The sequence below is a fragment of the Eleutherodactylus coqui genome, chromosome 13 (assembly GCF_035609145.1).
Source record: "Eleutherodactylus coqui strain aEleCoq1 chromosome 13, aEleCoq1.hap1, whole genome shotgun sequence".
NCBI lineage: Eukaryota > Metazoa > Chordata > Amphibia > Anura > Eleutherodactylidae > Eleutherodactylus > Eleutherodactylus coqui.
In genome coordinates this window covers 35119083-35139345 of record NC_089849.1, presented here as the reverse complement: position 1 = coordinate 35139345, position 20263 = coordinate 35119083, and the positions used below count along the sequence as shown (strand labels likewise).

The 20263-nt window shown below is 54.0% G+C and overlaps 1 protein-coding gene across 1 annotated transcript in view; it reads left to right on the top strand.

Moving 5' to 3' along the window:
* The first annotated feature begins 715 nt into the window (after window positions 1-715).
* The window catches only part of BECN1 (beclin 1), a 30273-nt gene continuing 10725 nt past the window's right edge, over window positions 716-20263 (top strand). The window contains exons 1-5 of the mRNA XM_066588074.1: window positions 716-857; window positions 8335-8459; window positions 17259-17323; window positions 18589-18647; window positions 19902-19992. Coding sequence (XP_066444171.1) covers window positions 8339-8459; window positions 17259-17323; window positions 18589-18647; window positions 19902-19992 — 336 coding nt within the window. The 5' untranslated portion in view covers window positions 716-857; window positions 8335-8338. The remainder of the gene's footprint in view (window positions 858-8334; window positions 8460-17258; window positions 17324-18588; window positions 18648-19901; window positions 19993-20263) is intronic.

The window sequence follows — 20263 nt, the reverse complement described above, 5'->3', positions numbered from 1 at the left end:
TATCCTTTGGCTCTAGAGCCGTCCCGATACGATCAAACCCTGTGCAAGTCCCATATTGTGAAATAGTGTAGTGCCCGGCATTAAATTGCACAGTGGTAAATGTGAAGGTAGCCTTAATAGTACAGCCTCCTAGTCTCAGCCCAGTCTGCATCCCCGCAGCATCGTGTGATCAATCATCGTTTGACAATCTTCACCACCAATTTGTTAAGATCACATCGGCCGCCCTCCGCTTCCGGATATTCACGCGCCTCCCGCATATTACCCTTTTCAGCCGCAGTTCTCCGGCGCGGCGCATTCAGCCAATCAGCTGGCTGGAATCGGCACCACGTGACTACACAGCGTGCACGCGGATTGCCTTCAGCAGCCGTGTGCACTACACACTACAGTTAAGCAGCGGGGTTGGGTTAGGGTTTGGGGTTAGGGTTAGTGTTAGGGTAGGTTTAGGTAACCCTAACCCTAAACACTAACCCTAAACCTAACCCCAAACCCTAACCCCCCCGCTGCTTAACTGTAGTGTGTAGTGCACACGGCTGCTGAAGGCAATCCGCGTGCACGCTGTGTAGTCACGTGGTGCCGATTCCAGCCAGCTGATTGGCTGAATGCGCCGCACCGGAGAACTGCGGCTGAAAAGGGAAATATGCGTGCCTCCCGGCTAAACCAGCGTACACAAGCATGTGATTGGCTGATGCACCACGTGACAGAACACAGTCCCTGTGCCCTTAGTTGTTCCAAAGGCGACGTCACGTCCGCCCTTCTTCCGTATAGAGGCTGAGAGCAGAAAAACATCCTGCAGGGCAGATCACACTGGGATGTTGTGAGCGGCCGGGCTGCCCTGATCGGTAGGGGCCGTGGAGCGGGTAAGTACGGCGCTCTGTACACCTACCTGCATAGGTAGAGGTATGTAAGTGCTTTATGCTCTGTAATACTTAGGCCAGGACAAGGCAGCCAGTGCCTCTACAGCTCCACTCCTAGTCAGCGGTGTGTGTACTCTGCCGTGAGGAATGTGCGGGTCTTGTGACCCATCTGTGCCCACCTATCACATGATCGCTTCATTCCATGGGCCTGTTAGTGTTAACCCCAATCTGGATTACCCATCAGAGGGGCGTCCCCTGGACTATTGTGTCTGGTTACATCCAGCCTATAATGACCCACTGCTTGTACTTATAAGTGTAAAATAAAGGTCCCAGGACTGTTGTTGGAATAGCGCCCCCCGCCGCCTCTCTCCCGCGACCAATGTTGGAAGGGCGCCCCCCGCCGCCTCTCTCCCGCGATCAATGTTGGAAGGGCGCCCTCCCCCGCCGCCTCTCTCCCGCGATCAATGTTGGAAGGGCGCCCTCCCCCGCCGCCTCTCTCCCGCGATCAATGTTGGAAGGGCGCCCTCCCCCGCCGCCTCTCTCCCGCGATCAATGTTGGAAGGGCGCCCTCCCCCGCCGCCTCTCTCCCGCGATCAATGTTGGAAGGGCGCCCTCCCCCGCCGCCTCTCTCCCGCGATCAATGTTGGAAGGGCGCCCTCCCCCGCCGCCTCTCTCCCGCGATCAATGTTGGAAGGGCGCCCTCCCCCGCCGCCTCTCTCCCGCGATCAATGTTGGAAGGGCGCCCTCCCCCGCCGCCTCTCTCCCGCGATCAATGTTGGAAGGGCGCCCTCCCCCGCCGCCTCTCTCCCGCGATCAATGTTGGAAGGGCGCCCTCCCCCGCCGCCTCTCTCCCGCGATCAATGTTGGAAGGGCGCCCTCCCCCGCCGCCTCTCTCCCGCGATCAATGTTGGAAGGGCGCCCTCCCCCGCCGCCTCTCTCCCGCGATCAATGTTGGAAGGGCGCCCTCCCCCGCCGCCTCTCTCCCGCGATCAATGTTGGAAGGGCGCCCTCCCCCGCCGCCTCTCTCCCGCGACCAATGTTGGAAGGGCGCCCTCCCCCGCCGCCTCTCTCCCGCGACCAATGTTGGAAGGGCGCCCCCCCGCCGCCTCTCTCCCGCGACCAATGTTGGAAGGGCGCCCCCCCCGCCGCCTCTCTCCCGCGACCAATGTTGGAAGGGCGCCCCCCCCCCCCGCCGCCTCTCTCCCGCGACCAATGTTGGAAGGGCGCCCCCCCCCCGCCGCCTCTCTCCCGCGACCAATGTTGGAAGGGCGCCCCCCCCCCCCCCCGCCGCCTCTCTCCCGCGACCAATGTTGGAAGGGCGCCCCCCCCCCCGCCGCCTCTCTCCCGCGACCAATGTTGGAAGGGCGCCCCCCCCCCCCGCCGCCTCTCTCCCGCGACCAATGTTGGAAGGGCGCCCCCCCCCCCCCGCCGCCTCTCCCGCGACCAATGTTGGAAGGGCGCCCCCCCCCCCCCTGCCGCCTCTCTCCCGCGACCAATGTTGGAAGGGCGCCCCCCCCCCCCCCGCCGCCTCTCTCCCGCGACCAATGTTGGAAGGGCGCCCCCCCCCCCCCCCGCCGCCTCTCTCCCGCGACCAATGTTGGAAGGGCGCCCCCCCCCGCCGCCGCCTCTCTCCCGCGACCAATGTTGGAAGGGCGCCCCCCCCCCCGCCGCCGCCTCTCTCCCGCGACCAATGTTGGAAGGGCGCCCCCCCCCCCGCCGCCGCCTCTCTCCCGCGACCAATGTTGGAAGGGCGCCCCCCCCCCCCCGCCGCCGCCTCTCTCCCGCGACCACTGTTGGAAGGGCGCCCCCCCCCCCCCCGCCGCCTCTCTCCCGCGACCACTGTTGGAAGGGGCGCGCCCCCCCCCCCCCCCCCCCCCCCCGCCGCCTCTCTCCCGCGACCACTGTTGGAAGGGCGCCCCCCCCCCCCCCCCCCCGCCGCCTCTCTCCCGCGACCACTGTTGGAAGGGCGCCCCCCCCCCCCGCCGCCTCTCTCCCGCGACCACTGTTGGAAGGGCGCCCCCCCCCCCCCCCCCCCCCGCCGCCTCTCTCCCGCGACCAATGTTGGAAGTGCGCCCCCCACCCCCCCCGCCGCCTCTCTCCCGCGACCAATGTTGGAAGGGCGCCTCCCTCCCGCGACCAATGTTGGAAGGGCGCCCCCCCCCCCCGCCGCCTCTCTCCCGCGACCAATGTTGGAAGGGCGCCCCCCCCCCCCCGCCGCCTCTCTCCCGCGACCACTGTTGGAAGGGCGCCCCCCCCCCCCCCCCCCCCCCCCCCCCCCCCCCCCCGCCGCCTCTCTCCCGCGACCACTGTTGGAAGGGCGCCCCCCCCCCCGCCGCCTCTCTCCCGCGACCACTGTTGGAAGGGCGCCCCCCCCCCCCCCCCGCCGCCTCTCTCCCGCGACCAATGTTGGAAGTGCGCCCCCCACCCCCCCCGCCGCCTCTCTCCCGCGACCAATGTTGGAAGGGCGCCTCTCTCCCGCGACCAATGTTGGAAGGGCGCCCCCCCCCGCCGCCTCTCTCCCGCGACCAATGTTGGAAGGGCGCCCCCCCCCCCCCCGCCGCCTCTCTCCCGCGACAATGTTGGAAGGGCGCCCCCCCCGCCGCCTCTCTCCCGCGACCAATGTTGGAAGGGCGCCCCCCCCCGCGACCAATGTTGGAAGGGCGCCCCCCCCCCGCCGCCTCTCTCCCGCGACCAATGTTGAAGGGCGCCCCCCCCCCCCCCGCCGCCTCTCTCCCGCGACCAATGTTGGAAGGGCGCCCCCCCCCCCCCCCCCCCCCGCCGCCTCTCTCCCGCGACCAATGTTGGAAGGGCGCCCCCCCCCCCCCCCCCCCCGCCGCCTCTCTCCCGCGACCAATGTTGGAAGGGCGCCCCCCCCCCCCCGCCGCCGCCTCTCTCCCGCGACCAATGTTGGAAGGGCGCCCCCCCCCCCCCCGCCGCCGCCTCTCTCCCGCGACCAATGTTGGAAGGGCGCCCCCCCCCCCCCGCCGCCTCTCTCCCGCGACCAATGTTGGAAGGGCCCCCCCCCCCCCCCGCCGCCTCTCTCCCGCGACCATTGTTGGAAGGGCGCCCCCCGCCGCCTCTCTCCTTGGATGTCCAACAACTAAACAATAGCGCTGCCCGTTGTTTCTCGCCCTGGGGGTCTCAGGACTATTGGTAGAATAGCGCCGCCCGCTGTTTCTCTCCCCGGATGTCCCAGGACTGAAGGTAGAATAGGGTCGCCTGCTGTTTCCATCCCCGAAAATGCCAGGACTAAAGGCAGAATAGCGCCACTTGTTGCTTCCATGCTGTGCCCACAAGTAAATGTTCCAGGGTAGTCGCACATGCTCAGTCTCTCTTCTCTGCAGTAAGGCTGTCTCCTCTTTAGAGCTCTTTCCCACTAGTGTATATCGGCCGGCCAATGCATCAGATCACATGGCCGTATTCCTGAGACGTAAAAGTGCCCGGCTGGCCAATACAGCGGCGGGCGTTTTTACGTCGGGCCCTAAAGATAGTCCTGGAACTGTCTTTTAGGCCAGAATGGCAGCCGTTGCATGGGCTCCTATGGGAGCCAATGACAGCGGCCGTAGGTGGGAGGGAGTTAAGCAGCGTGGCTGCTAGACTCCCTCCCTCTGCTCTCCTTCCCCCCGTTCAGCCTCACCTCTGCCCTCCTCCCCCCCTCGTTCTTTGCAATGGGAGGGGACGGGGTGGAGCTTACAGGATATAGACATTGGGTGACCAGCGGGTTTGTAGTTCTGGGTCTTGCAGTCAGGTGGGAACTATCAATGGTTGATCCAGGGATTATTCTGATTGTCATTATGGAGTCGGGAAGGAATTTTCCCCCAAATGGGCTAATTGGCTTCTGCCTCTTGGGGGTTTTTGCCTTCCTCTGGATCAACAACATGGGAGGATAAACAGGCTGAACTAGATGGACATAGTATGTTAGGCTGAATGAAGACCATGTTACTAAGCACCGCCCCTCCCACTGCTGGCTGTGGACAAGGGGCTGGACTTGGTCAGAGCTAAGATCCTGCCCTCTCCCCGCCCCTTGTCTATTGCCATCAATGAAGAGGCGGGACATCGCTTAGCTCCACCCCCTCCCATTGCAAAGAACGAGCTGGGAAGAGAGCAGAGGTGAGCCTGAGATAGGCAGGGGAAAGGGGAGACGGCATGGTGACCTTAGCGTATATGAGTCGGAGCCCATGCCGTGTGACCAGGTGCACAAACGTTAGATTTGTGCGCCCGTTCACGAGCTTCTACGCCCCAGATGATAGCATATACCGGCCGGCCGATATACGCTCGTGGGAATAAAGCCTGAATCATTTGCTCAGCATTTCTTCTGACATCAGAGAAGGCTCCGCAGCTTCAGAAGAAGCCGCTCACCATATCAGGGATCCCTCCACACACCCAGCGGAGCAGAGAGAGAAGTAACACTGAGCGGGTGGAGCAATTACTGAGGTGGACGCAAAATAGTGACAGCAGGGAGCGCTATTCTAACATTAGACCTGGAGTATCTGGGGATAGGAACATTTTCTTTAATAAGTGTGAATTCAGAAAGAGAGCTTATAATTCTGGCCTGGCTCTACCTAGTGATAACATATTCCTGTGGGTCATCCTCTTTATAGTACACCTCCAGTTCTGGGTTCCCGAGACGGGGGGATATATTATGTGTAATTGTTCTCTGTCGGTTCTCAATCCCATTTTCAGTTGTCCAGGAATACAGATGCAGTTCCCTAACTACTTAAAGGGGTTGTCCCGCGAAACAGTGGGTCTATACACTTCTGTATGGCCATATTAATGCACTTTGTAATGTACATCGTGCATTAATTATGAGCCATACAGAAGTTATTCACTTACCTGTTCCGTTGCTAGCGTCCTCGTCTCCATGGTGCCGTCTAATCTTCAGCGTCTAATCGCCCGATTAGACGCGCTTGCGCAGTCCGGTCTCCCTTCTGAATGGGGCCGCTCGTGCTGGAGAGCTGCTTCTCGTAGCTCCGCCCCGTCACGTGTGCCGATTCCAGCCAATTAGGAGGCTGGAATCGGCAATGGACCGCACAGAAGACCTGCGGTCCACCGAGGGTGAAGATCCCGGCGGCCATCTTCGCAAGGTAAGTAAGAAGTCACCGGAGCGCGGGGATTCGGGTAAGTACTATCCGTTTTGTTTTTTTTTAAACCCCTGCATCGGGTTTGTCTCGCGCCGAACGGGGGGCTATTGAAAAAAAACAAAAAAACGTTTCGGTGCGGGACAACCCCTTTAATGCACTCTGTGCACTGCTTTCTGATTGGCCAGTGTTGCTCATGTGAGCCAGTCTGGCCAATCAGAGAGTAGGTATAGTGCACTAGTATCTAACAGTACCATTGTGCTGTAAGAATTAGGCAGCCTGAAGAGTAGATTGGCTATGTGACCCTGCCGGCCGCGCCATGCGACCCTGCCGGCCGCGCCATGCGACCCTGCCGGCCGCGCCATGCGACCCTGCCGGCCGCGCCATGCGACCCTGCCGGCCGCGCCAATGCGACCCTGCCGGCCGCGCCAATGCGACCCTGCCGGCCGCGCCAATGCGACCCTGCCGGCCGCGCCAATGCGACCCTGCCGGCCGCGCCAATGCGACCCTGCCGGCCGCGCCAATGCGACCCTGCCGGCCGCGCCAATGCGACCCTGCCGGCCGCGCCAATGCGACCCTGCCGGCCGCGCCAATGCGACCCTGCCGGCCGCGCCAATGCGACCCTGCCGGCCGCGCCAATGCGACCCTGCCGGCCGCGCCAATGCGACCCTGCCGGCCGCGCCAATGCGACCCTGCCGGCCGCGCCAATGCGACCCTGCCGGCCGCGCCAATGCGACCCTGCCGGCCGCGCCAATGCGACCCTGCCGGCCGCGCCATGCGACCCTGCCGGCCGCGCCGAGAGATGAGTATGGGGTCTTTGGGAGGGGGGGCCGTCGGCCGCCATCGATAGATATATAGTGCTAATTTTGTGGTTTTGGTGATAAGAATATTCGTAGGTTATCGGTCAAAGGTTAACAGATATAATAAAGGAAATTGGAATAGCAGATACATGTTTTTGAAGAATAGCCATTATGTGTGTCATGATACGTACAGAAAGGCCGCCTGCAGACGGCCGGGTCGGATCCGGATGCGAGAATTCTCGCAGCAGGACCTGACCCGAGCGTCTGCAGAGAGCAGCGCGGGCACTCACCTCTCCCGCGGCTCCAGCTCTTTCATGTGCTGGCTGTCGGGCATCCGGCGCATGCGCAGAGCGGAGCCGGTGAGTGACATTTCTGTGCGGGGCTCTGCGAGACCCGCACAGTAATAGAGCATGCCGCGGTTTGTTTGCCGCGTGAGATTTTGCACCGCCAAATCGCGGCCGTCTGCATAAGATTGCGTTTGTTAACGCAATCCTATGGCAGCTTCCAGGGGCGGAAATTCCGCAGGAAATCCTGCTGCGGAATTTCCGCTCGTGTGCACGGGGCCTAAAGAGAATGTTGCATATGTGTGTTTAGTTTATGGAAAACAATATATACTTAATATGGTATGTAAATAAGACATCACGCAGATATAAGTTTTGCTGTTTATATTAAGGATATGCTCATATGTGTGACTCATAGAAGCAATTTATGAAGGCGCGTCAGAAGTATCACGTCACACATCCACTGTTTTGTTTTCTTTGTTTTGAAACATGAAAGTGCAATAAAGAGTTAAAAACAAACAATGTTCCTCAGGCCAGCTGATGGCAGGGGCCACAGGCTGTGATTCTCTGCGGGAGCGCTGATAACATTGTTTTTGAAGAACAAAAGAGCTATAACCACCTGCTGTTATCTGCATACAGCAAGGGAGCTTCATTTAAATGCAAATTAAGATACTAATGGGTATTAGTTCCCATTAGTAGCTATGCAAAAGGATCGCTCAAGCTATCTTTTGAACGAATTTTGAGCGATCATCTTTGCGTGTAAATGGGGCTTTATAAACGGCCCAATTATCAGGCATTCATGCCATCCTTGGGCCTGGTAAGTGACGTAATGACTATCTGATGAATGAGTGAATCGTCCTCATCGAGTGAGTTCTCACTCATCGACTGATCGTTGATTTTTCAGCTAGGTTGAAAGGGCTCGTTGATTGGCTTAATATAAATGTGGACTACGGGGATGAATAAGTATAGTTACGATCGGTCAACATCATAAGTGATTCCCGCCAATGTACATGAAAACTAAAGGGGCACTGAACAACATGCTTGTTAATTAACTCTCGTTATGCTGAGTCAAGAATACGGCCCGTGGAAAAGAACCCTCGGCAGGGAAAGCGAAAAGGAAGATCTCAGTTAGTGAAGGTATCTGACACATTGTATGTAAGCCAAGGATGGAGAACATCATGTCTGATGCTCATTAAGAGGGTCTCTGGGTGGTAACTGATTAGTAGATCTTCAGAATTACTGCTAATTAAAGCATTGAGCTAATCTGCCTCCTCCGTGTCACTCCTGTTCATGTGCCTTTTGTTTTTCCACCACTATTTAGAGATATGGAGACTTCTAAATCCTCCACAATGCAAGTGAGCTTTGTATGCCAACGATGCAGCCAGCCACTGAAGCTAGACACCTCCTTCAAGATCCTGGATAAAGTCACCATGCAGGAGCTGACAGGCGAGTCCTTAATAATGTTTTTACATTGTGATTAGAGATGAGCGAACGTGTTCGTCCGAGCTTGATATTCGTGCGAATATTAGGGTGTTCGGGATGTTCGTTATTCGTAACGAACACCATGCGGTGTTCTGGTTACTTTCACTTCCTTCCCTGAGACGTTAGCGCGCTTTTCTGGCCAATTGAAAGACAGGGAAGGCATTACAACTTCCCCCTGCAACGTTTAAGCCCTATACCACCCCCCTGCAGTGAGTGGCTGGGAAGATCAGGTGTCCGCCGAATATAAAAGTCGGCCCCTCCCGCGGTTCGCCTCAGATGCCGTGTGAGTTAGATGAGGGACAGTGCTGTTTGTACCGGAGCTGCTGTAGGGAAAGAATTGGTAGTTAGTGTAGGCTTCAAGACCCCCAAAGGTCCTTATTAGGGCCACTGATAGCTGTGTGTTGGCTGCTGTTAGCAGTGGCAATTTTTTTTTCTTCTCAAAATCGCCTCTGCAGAGCGTTGCACCTGGCATTAGGGACAGAAGTGCTGCATAGGCAGGGAGAGTGTTAGGAGTGAGTGTAGCCTTCAAGAACCTCAACGGTCCTTTCTAGGGCCATATTTAACCGTGTGCAGTACTGTGCTGGCTGATGTTAGCTGTGCTGCATTTTTTTTTCTTCTCAAAATCGCCTCTGCAGAGCATTGCACCCTCCATTGATACTGCAGGGAAAGAATTGTGTAGGCAGGGCCACAACACAGTTATTATTCATTGAATATACGCAGTGTGGCCTTTTGGTGGAAAAAAACTGAAAATAATTGTATTTGTCCTGCCTCTGTCCGTCCTAAGGGCGGTGGACACGTGTTGGCTGCGTGTGCAACGTTTAAAAATCAGACGCACCCAGCTACGGTTTACTGCTGGCTTCGCCATTTGCTTTCCTTAATTGGGAAAAAAAATACCTGCTCTGCCAGAGTTAATAACTCTGCTACCCTCACGTTCTGTGCCACATTAGCAGGGACACAGCACAGTTATTAAACTTAGATTATTCATTCACTAGAGGCAGTGGGGCCTTTCGTTTTCAAAAAACGGAAAAAATTATATTTGGCTGCAGTCTTGCGCCAATTTATTTCCTGCCTGTGAAATCAAATCACTGGTAATACAGCATGCTGAGGGGTAGGGGTAGGCCTAGAGGACGTGGACGCGGCCGAGGACGCGGAGGGCCAAGTCAGGGTGTGGGCACAGGCCGAGCTCCTGATCCAGGTGTGTCGCAGCCGACTGCTGCGCGATTAGGAGAGAGGCACGTTTCTGGCGTCCCCACATTCATCGCCCAATTAATGGGTCCACGCGGGAGACGGTTATTAGAAAATGAGCAGTGTGAGCAGGTCCTGTCCTGGATGGCAGAAAGTGCTTTGAGCAACCTATCGTCAACACGCAGTTCTGCGCCGTCCACTGCTGCAAATCCGAATCCTCTGTCTGCTGCTCCTCCTTCCTCCCAGCCTCCTCACTCCACTACAATGACACCTGCTCAGGAGCGGGAACACTCCCAGGAACTGTTCTCGGGCCCCTGCTTAGATTGGGCAGCAGCGGTTCCTCTCCCACCAGAGGAGTTTATCGTCACTGATGCCCAACCATTCGAAAGTTCCCGGGGTCCGAGGGAAGAGGCTGGGGACTTCCGCCAACTGTCTCAACAACTTTCTGTGGGTGAGGAGGACGATGACGATCAGACACAGTTGTCTTGCAGTGAGGTAGTAGTAAGGGCAGTAAGTCCGAGGGAGGAGCGCACAGAGGATTCGGAGGAAGAGCAGCAGGACGATGAGGTGACTGACCCCACCTGGTGTGCAACACTTACTCAGGAGGACAGGTCTTCAGAGGGGGAGTCAAGGGCATCAGCAGGGCAGGTTGCAAGAGGCAGTGCGGTGGCCAGGGGTAGAGGCAGGGCGAGACCGAATAATCCACCAACTGTTTCCCAAAGCGCCCCCTCGCGCCATGCCACCCTGCAGAGGCCGAGGTGCTCTAAGGTCTGGCAGTTTTTCACAGAGACGCCTGACGACCGACGAACAGTGGTGTGCAACCTTTGTCGCGCAAAGCTCAGCCGGGGAGCCAACACCAACAGCCTCACCACCACCACCATGCGCAGACATATGATGGCCAAGCACCCCGCAAGGTGGGACAAAGGCCGTTCACCGCCTCCGGTTTGCACCCCTGCCTCTCCCCCTGTGCCCCAACCTGCCACTGAGATGCAACCCCCCTCTCAGGACACAGGCACTACCGCCTCATGGCCTGCACCCACACCCTCATCTCCGCTGTCCTCGGCCCCATCCAGCAGTGTAGTTCAGCGCACCGTCCAGCCGTCGCTTGCGCAACTGTTGGAGCGCAAGCGCAAGTACGCCGCCACGCACCCGCACGCTCAAACGTTAACCGTCCGCATAGCAAAATTCATCATTCTTGAGATGCTGCCGTATAGGGTTGTGGAAACGGAGTCCTTCAAAAGTATCATGGCGGCGGCGGCCCCGCGCTACTCAGTTCCCAGTCGCCACTACTTTTCCCGATGTGCCGTCCCAGCCCTGCACGACCACGTCTCCCGCAACATTGTACGCGCCCTCACCAACGCGGTTACTGCCACGGTCCACTTAACAACGGACACGTGGACAAGCACAGGCGGGCAGGGCCACTACATCTCCCTGACGGCACATTGGGTGAATTTAGTGGAGGCTGGGACAGAGTCAGAGCCTGGGACCGCTCACGTCCTACCCACCCCCAGAATTGCGGGCCCCAGCTCGGTGGTGGTATCTGCGGAGGTGTATGCTTCCTCCACTAAAGCACCCTCCTCCTCCTCCTCATAATCCTCCTCATAATCCTCCTCATAATCCTCCTCATAATCCTCCTCATAATCCTCCTCATAATCCTCCTCATAATCCTCCTCATAATCCTCCTCATAATCCTCCTCATAATCCTCCTCATAATCCTCCTCATAATCCTCCTCATAATCCTCCTCATAATCCTCCTCATAATCCTCCTCATAATCCTCCTCATAATCCTCCTCATAATCCTCCTCATAATCCTCCTCATAATCCTCCTCCTCCTCATAATCCTCCTCCTCCTCATAATCCTCCTCCTCCTCATAATCCTCCTCCTCCTCATAATCCTCCTCCTCATCATAATCCTCCTCCTCATCATAATCCTCCTCCTCATCATAATCCTCCTCCTCATCATAATCCTCCTCCTCATCATAATCCTCCTCCTCATCATAATCCTCCTCCTCATCATAATCCTCCTCCTCATCATAATCCTCCTCCTCCTCATAATCCTCCTCCTCCTCATAATCCTCCTCCTCCTCATAATCCTCCTCCTCCTCATAATCCTCCTCCTCCTCATAATCCTCCTCCTCCTCATAATCCTCCTCCTCCTCATAATCCTCCTCCTCCTCATAATCCTCCTCCTCCTCATAATCCTCATCATAATCCTCATAATCCTCATCATAATCCTCATAATCCTCATCATAATCCTCATAATCCTCCTCCTCCTCCTCCTCATAATCCTCATCATAATCCTCATAATCCTCATCCTCCTCCTCCTCCTCCTCATAATCCTCATCCTCCTCCTCCTCCTCATAATCCTCATCCTCCTCCTCCTCATCATAATCCTCATCCTCCTCCTCCTCATCATAATCCTCATCCTCCTCCTCCTCATCATAATCCTCATCCTCCTCATAATCCTCATCATAATCCTCATCCTCCTCATAATCCTCATCATAATCCTCATAATCCTCATCCTCCTCATAATCCTCATCATAATCCTCATCATAATCCTCATAATCCTCATCATAATCCTCATAATCCTCATCCTCCTCCTAATCCTCATAATCCTCATCCTCATCCTAATCCTCATCATAATCCTCATCCTCATCATAATCCTCATCATAATCCTCATCATAATCCTCATCCTCATCATAATCCTCATAATCCTCATCCTCATAATCCTCATCCTAATCCTAATCCAGATGTGTTAGCAGCAGCATGTCGCCAGCAGTCGGTGTCGCGCGGTGTGGCAGCACAGCGGTGGGCAAGCGTCAGCAGGCCGTGCTGAAACTACTCAGTTTAGGCGATAAGAGGCACACGGCCCACGAACTGCTGCAGGGTCTGACACAGCAGACCGACCGCTGGCTTGCGCCGCTGAGCCTCCAACCGGGCATGGTCGTGTGTGACAACGGCCGTAACCTGGTGGCGGCTCTGCAGCCCGGCAGCCTCACGCACGTGCCATGCCTGGCCCACGTCTTTAATTTGGTGGTTCAGCGCTTTCTGAAAAGCTACCCACGCTTGTCAGACCTGCTCGTAAAGGCGCGCCGGCTCTGCGCACATTTCCGCAAGTCCCACACGGACGCTGCCACCCTGCGCACCCTGCAACATCACTTTAAGCTGCCAGTGCACCGACTGCTGTGCGACGTGCCCACACGGTGGAACTCTACGCTCCACATGTTGGCCAGGCTCTATGAACAGCGTAGAGCTATAGTCGAATACCAACTCCAACATGGGCGGCGCAGTGGGAGTCAGCCTCCTCAATTCCTTTCAGAAGAGTGGGCCTGGTTGGCAGACATCTGCCATGTCCTTGGAAACTTTGAGGAGTCTACCCAGGTGGTGAGCGGCGATGCTACAATCATTAGCGTCACCATTCCTCTGCTATGCATCTTGAGAAATTCCCTGCAAACCATAAAGGCAGCTGCTTTGCGCTCGGAAACGGGGGCGGGGGAAGACAGTATGTCGCTGGATAGTCAGAGCACCCGCCTGTCTATTTCTCAGCGCGTACAGGAGGAGGAGGAGGAGCATGAGGAGGATGAGGAGGAGGGGGAAGAGACAGCTTGGGCCGCTGCTGACGGTACCCATGCTGATTGCCTGTCATCCTTTCAGCGTGTATGGCCTGAGGAGGAGGAGGAGGATCCTGAAAGTGATCTTCCTAGTGAAGACAGCCATGTGTTGCGTACTGGTACCCTGGCACACATGGCTGACTTCATGTTAGGATGCCTTTCTCGTGACCCTCGCGTTGCACGCATTCTGGCCACTACGGATTACTGGGTGTACACACTGCTCGACCCACGCTATAAGGAGAACCTGCCCACTCTCATTCCCGAAGAGGAAAGGGGTTCGAGAGTGTTGCTATACCACAGGACCCTTGCGGACAAGCTGATGGTAAAATTCCCATCCGACAGCGCTAGTGGCAGAAGGCGCAGTACCAAGGGCAAGGTAGCAGGGGAGGTGCGGAGATCGAGCAGCATGTACATCCCAGGCAGTGCAACAGTCTTTAAGGGCCTGGCCAGCTTTATGGCTCCCCACCAAGACTGTGTCACCGCTCCCCAGTCAAGGCTGAGTCGGCGGGAGCACTGTAAAAGGATGGTGAGGGAGTACGTAGCCGATCGCACGACCGTCCTCGGTGACGCCTCTGCCCCCTACAACTACTGGGTGTCGAAGCTGGACACGTGGCCTGAACTAGCCCTGTATGCCCTTGAGGTGCTTGCTTGTCCTGCGGCTAGCGTCTTGTCGGAGAGGGTGTTTAGTGCGGCTGGGGGAATCATCACAGATAAGCGTAGCCGCTTGTCAACCGACAGTGCCGACAGGCTAACACTCATCAAGATGAACAAAGGCTGGATTTCCCCAGACTTCTCTTCTCCACCAGCGGACAGCAGCGATACGTAAGCAATACGTAGGCTGCACCCGCGGATGGAAGCTACGTTCTCTTTCACCATCCAAAACGGGGACATTTCTGCTTCATCAATCTGTGTCTAATATTCCTCCTCCTCCTCCTGCTCCTCCTCCTGAAACCTCACGTAATCACGCTGAACGGGCAATTTTTCTTAGGGCCACAAGGCTCACTCAAATAATTTTTCTGAACAATTTTTATAAGTTTCAATGCGCTTAAAAGCGTTGGAACTTTAACTTGAACCAATTTTTCGTTACACTGGGCTGCCTCCAGGCCTAGTTACCACTTAAGCCACATTAACCAAAGCGATTAATGGGTTTCACCTGCCCTCTTGGCTGGCCATGGCCAATTTTTGGGATGTACATTAGTACTGTTGATACAGCAATTTTTGTGGGCCCTCGCCTACAGTGTAATCAAATTAATTTTTAGCCCACCTGCATTACAGCTGACGTTACCTCAGCTGTGTTGGGCAATGCAATGGGATATTTCTATGTACCGCCGGTGGCTTCCTGGCACCCACCCAGGCAGTGGGTCCACAGGGAGTTTAACCTACATGTGTTCACTTCTAAAGAACCCCAGTCAGACTGGGGCATGCAGTGTGGGCCGAAGCCCACCTGTATTACGCACGACATTACTAACTCAGCTGTGTTGGGCAATGCAATGGGATATTTCTATGTACCGCCGGTGGCTTCCTGGCACCCACCCAGGCTGTAGGTGCACACGGAGTTTTTACTACATCTGTACACTTGAAAAGAACCCCAGTCTGACTGGGGCATGCAGTGTGGGCCGAAGCCCACCTGTATTACGCACGACATTACTACCTCAGCTGTGTTGGGCAATGCAATGGGATATTTTTGTGTACCGCCGGTGGGTTCCAGGGAGCCACCCATGCTGTGGGTCGACAGGGACTTCACAATAGGGAGTTGTACCTGCCTGTGTCTATGAATTAAAAAGCCCGGTCTAACTGGGGCATGCAGACACCTTGACAGAATGAATAGTGTGTGGCACATAGGTTCCCCATTGCTATGCCCACGTGTGCAGCTCCTGATGGCGGTGGCACAGGATTCTATTTCTCATTGCTTCTGTACAGCATTGTGGGCTATCGACCCGCCCCTTTTAAAGAGGGTCGCTGCCTAGCCGTACCAACCCTCTGCAGTGTGTGCCTGCGGTCCCTCGTCATGGCAGACGCAATTCTAAATAGACATGAGGGTGGTGTGGCATGAGGGCAGCTGAAGGCTGCGCAGGAACACTTTGGTGTGCGCTGTGGGGGGGAGGGGGGGCGGTTGGTCAGCATGTAACCCAGGAGAAGTGGCAGCGGAGTGTCATGCAGGCAGTGATTGTGCTTTGTTGTAGCTAGTGTGGTGCTTAGCAAAGGTATGCCATGCTAATGATGGCTTTTCAGAAGTAAAAGTTGTTGGGAGGGGGGGGGGCCCACTCTTGCCGGTATTCTGCCTTAATAGTGGGACCTGTGAACTTGAGATGCAGCCCAACACGTAGCCCCTCGCCTGCCCTATCCGTTGCTGTGTCGTTCCCATCACTTTCTTGAATTGCCCAGATTTTCACACATGAAAACCTTAGCGAGCATCGGCGAAATACAAAAATGTTCTGGTCGCCCATTGACTTCAATGGGGTTCGTTATTCGAAACGAACCCTCGAACATCGCGGGAAGTTCGTTTCGAATAACGAACACCCGAACATTTTGGTGTTCGCTCATCTCTAATTGTGATTCATTAATGCATACCTAACGTTTTAGACCACTTCTGCTCCTCTAATGGCCTGTGTGCGTCTCGCAAGCTTTGTAATATCCTTTTATTGAAAACTTTTTTTTGTTTTACCACTATAAATCAAGGCTGAAGTGCTGCCTCTCTGCAATCCACTGCCTGTCCTTAGGCATTTAGCTTCCCTAGTAATTGGGACATTAGGATGTTTTAGTTGCGGTGATGGGGCAGTCTTCACAGGCCCAGCTTCCCTGCTCTCAGACCTGCAATCAGTGTGTACACAATCTCTGCCTCCCTGGTGTTATATTTACCTAACCTACTGTATGCACCTGTCGTCATGTTGTAGACATTGTGTCTCTGGTCTTCTGTAGGCAAAGCAGCATAATTCTTATTGGACTGATTGATATTGAGATATATATAATTTTTTTTGTTGTTGCTTTACAAAGTCTTGTGTGTTTTGTATTGTCACTGCATACATTCAGGTCTCTATATATGCTGTGACCATGCAAACACACGAGTTATTAAAGCTGCTTTGACCACAGCAAACTGGAGACCTATAATGCCAACAACATGACAATAAGTGCACATAGCAGGCTAGGAAAATATAACATCGGGAGAGGTAGAGACTAGATGCACACACTGATTGCAGATCAGAGAGCTGTGTGAGTGCAGAGAAACTGAGCCTGTGAAGCAGCCCCTTACCACAGCTAAGAAAATGTCCCAGTTGCTAGAGAAGCTAAATGCCTAATGACAGGTAGTGGATTGCAGAAGGGCTGCGGGTTGGCCTTTGTGTACAATGGCAAAACAAACAAATATCACAAGATTGCTGAAACAGACAAAGATTTGCCTTTCAGCAGCCTCATGGGCCATTCACACAATGGGCAGGAGCTAACCCATTGACTTCTGTGGGATAGTGTTGTGGGCATGCTCTTTGACCTGTGAAGGGAGGGGTAGGAGGTGAGCTGTCTCCATCTCCTATTGCAAATGGTGGGTCCTGTGTTCTCTATATATAGATGTCCCCTTTACTTGTAATCCTGCCTGTGATGATGATGGGCTGACTACTGAAAACTTTTCGCTGCAGAACAGGAACTGTCAGAGCATTATTAGGCTGTGTGATAAAGGCAGGAATTTTAAGATTACGATTATTTTTTTTTTTATATGGATTGTGACTGAAAATGAAATAAATATTAAAAAAATCACCAAAAAAACTTAAATATGTTGAACATAAAAACCTAATTTATATAACCGGTCTTTTTTTTTTACCTATTCCAGTTACATCCCTAGTGGGACTGGACAGCAGGATGTAAGATGTGACCGTCCTGTAATGAGCACTTTTATAGTACACTCAGACGTTGGAACAGATTTTATTGCAGTGACTAGAGATGTGCGTTCATGCGGTTACATTATCTTGTATTACAGCTCCGCTGGTATCAACGGCCGCGGTGAAATCCGGGGAAACCCAAGAAGAGGATTTAAGTACTGAGGTAATGCATGGATTTGTATAGCAAGTAGATAAGTGTGTTCAGGTCCCTTTACATCAGGTACATCCTCGTCCCTAGGTAATGAGCCAATCGCCATGCATATCAAATGGCGCTCAAGAATCTGCTTATGGGGATGAGCAATTAAAATCCTAATCGTCTTGTTCCCATTGGCGGCTGTACATCTCCGCATTCACATGAAGAGATCTACAGACGATCACTGAGGGGTTTTCTGCCTGCTGAAAGTCACCGATCAGCCAATGAACTTGTTCCTACACAGCCCACCTCTCGGGCAAACAAACATTCATGCCCAATCGGGCAGTGTACAAGGAGCTGGACTTTCTAATATTCTGTGTGTTACTGAAAAAATGTTTAAACCCCTTAGAGAGGTGACTTTTTTTTATTTTTCCCCATTTTCATGTTTTTGTTTGTTTTTTTGTTTTTGTTTTGTTTCTTTTTTTTCCTCCTCACTTTTATCTTTCTCCCGGCGCAGCTGTATGAGGCCTTGTTTTTTGCAGGATGAGTTGTATTTTTCAATGGTACTACTTAAAGGGGTTGTCCCACGCCGAAACGGGTTTTTTTTTTTTTCAACCCCCCCCCCCCCCGTTCGGCGCGAGACAACCCCGATGCAGGGACGTACAGAAAGCTCACCGGAGCGCTTACCTTAATCCCCGCGCTCCGGTGACTTCTATACTTACCTGTGAAGATGGCCGCCGGGATCCTCTGCATCCGTGGACCGCAGCTCTTCTGTGCGGTCCACTGCCGATTCCAGCCTCCTGATTGGCTGGAATCGGCACGTGACGGGGCGGAGCTACACGGAGCCCCATAGAGAACAGGAGAAGACCTGGACTGCGCAAGCGCGGCTAATTTGGCCATCGGAGGGCGAAAATTAGTCGGCACCATGGAGACCAGGACGCTAGCAACGGAGCAGGTAAGTATAAAACTTTTTATAACTTCTGTATGGCTCATAATTAATGCACAATGTACATTACAAAGTGCATTATTATGGCCATACAGAAGTGTATAGACCCACTTGCTGCCGCGGGACAACCCCTTTAATGTATCGCATAATATATTGAAAAAATTTTTGTCAGTGGCGGGAAGTGGGAGGAAATTTCTATGGTGTACAGACTGTATCAAAAATGCCGTAACTGTATCCTATGGGTCTAGAAGGAGCCTTGTATACCATATAATACTTTATCTGTAGTGACTACTATATCGTTTTCTTGGTACTTCTGTCTTTGAAGTTCTGAAATGTGCTTTATCCATAGGAAACCTTTGTAGAAAACCGGCCTGATGGCGTCTCTAGAAGATTAATCCCACCTGCCAGGTATGGGCCATATAGACCGTTCTCCATAATGTTTGTTCTATAAAAGGATACAGATCGTAAGGGTTAATGTCAGGAATAGGATGTATATCCCTAAGGAGATAAAGTGCTGACCGACTGAAGGAAGACACTATGGCAGCTTGGGTACATGGCATTCTGTCCCACAACTTTTTATGTAAGGTGTTGTGAAGTAGACTGTAGTTTCCTTCTCTTTTCATAGTTTTCCCCTGGAGAATTTTTATAGTAGTCTTCCGAGTCTCTAGACGGAGACTAAAAATCAAAATTTCAGTTATTGGTAAATTTAACCTGGCTGTACAATAACCATGTGATGAATGAGCCAAGAATTGTCTAGGCAGCACCTAGTCTATAAAGAACACAAGATTACACCATTTACAATAGGTAATGATCGCAGCTCGCCTCCTCCCCCTCCCTGCACAGCTCACAGAGCATGCCCACAACATAGTCATCCCAAATTACAAATTTATGTAGCTGTTCTAAAACTGTTCAGGCAAGATGGCCACCACAATGGAAAGGTAGGTAAAGCAACGAGTCATGACTGACTCCTTGGGTGATGTCACAACATGACGCTTTCTTGGCAGACTGGTTTTACAGGTGGTTTGTAGAGATGAGCGAGCGTACTCGGTTCGGGTGTTTTTGCACTCAAGCACCGCTTTTTCCGAGTAACTGACTACTCGGACGGGGGGGCACCGGGGGTGAGCGGGGGTTTGCAGAGGGGAGTGGGGGGAGAGAGAGAGCTTCCCCCTGTTCCCCGCCGCCCCCGAATCTTTTCGTCCGAGTAGTCAGTTACTCGGAAAAAGCGGTGCTTGAGTGCAAAAACACCCAAACCGAGTACGCTCGCTCATCTCTAGTGGTTTGCCATTGCCTTTCCCGGTCATCTTTTTATCCCACCCCCCCACCCCCTCCCGACCAGCAAGCTGGGTATTCATAGTATCGGCCACGGGAGGATGGAGGCTGAGTCGACCTCGAGCCGGCTACCTGAACCACACAGGGATTGAATCCACAACCTTCTGCACCACATGAGATAAAATAGAATTTAAAAAACCTCTGCTTAGAAAATAGACTAGAAAAATGGAAAATGTGTCACTATCTGGTTTTAATTAAAAATCTAGGTGGTGCGTTTCCTCTAAGTCCTGTTGGAGAAACGTGTAACGAGTTGGTCATGGTCACATGCTGTCACATTCCAAGGCTGCATGACTTGTAAATAGTGTTGGTACTATACATGCCTTTTCCTTACAGGATGATGTCTACCGAGAGCGCAAACAGCTTCACCCTGATAGGAGAAGCTTCTGATGGAGGCACAATGGAGAACCTAAGTAGACGACTCAAGGTAGAACCCTTCGATTCTGCGTATTGTCTACATTAAAACTGCTTTCCAGTTTTTTGTAAGTAAAGTTTTAACTAATGGCCCTTTTACATGGGTCGATTACTTGCCCAGCATTCGGGCTGTTTGAGGCCGCCTGCACACGGGCGGATTTGCCCTTGCTGAATCTGGAGCGGGCGTCTGCACCAAATACAGTCCATAACATGCTATTGTAAAAGGCCTTTTCCTCTACATGAGCGGAAATCAATTGCGATTATTCCCCCCCCCCCCCCCTCCC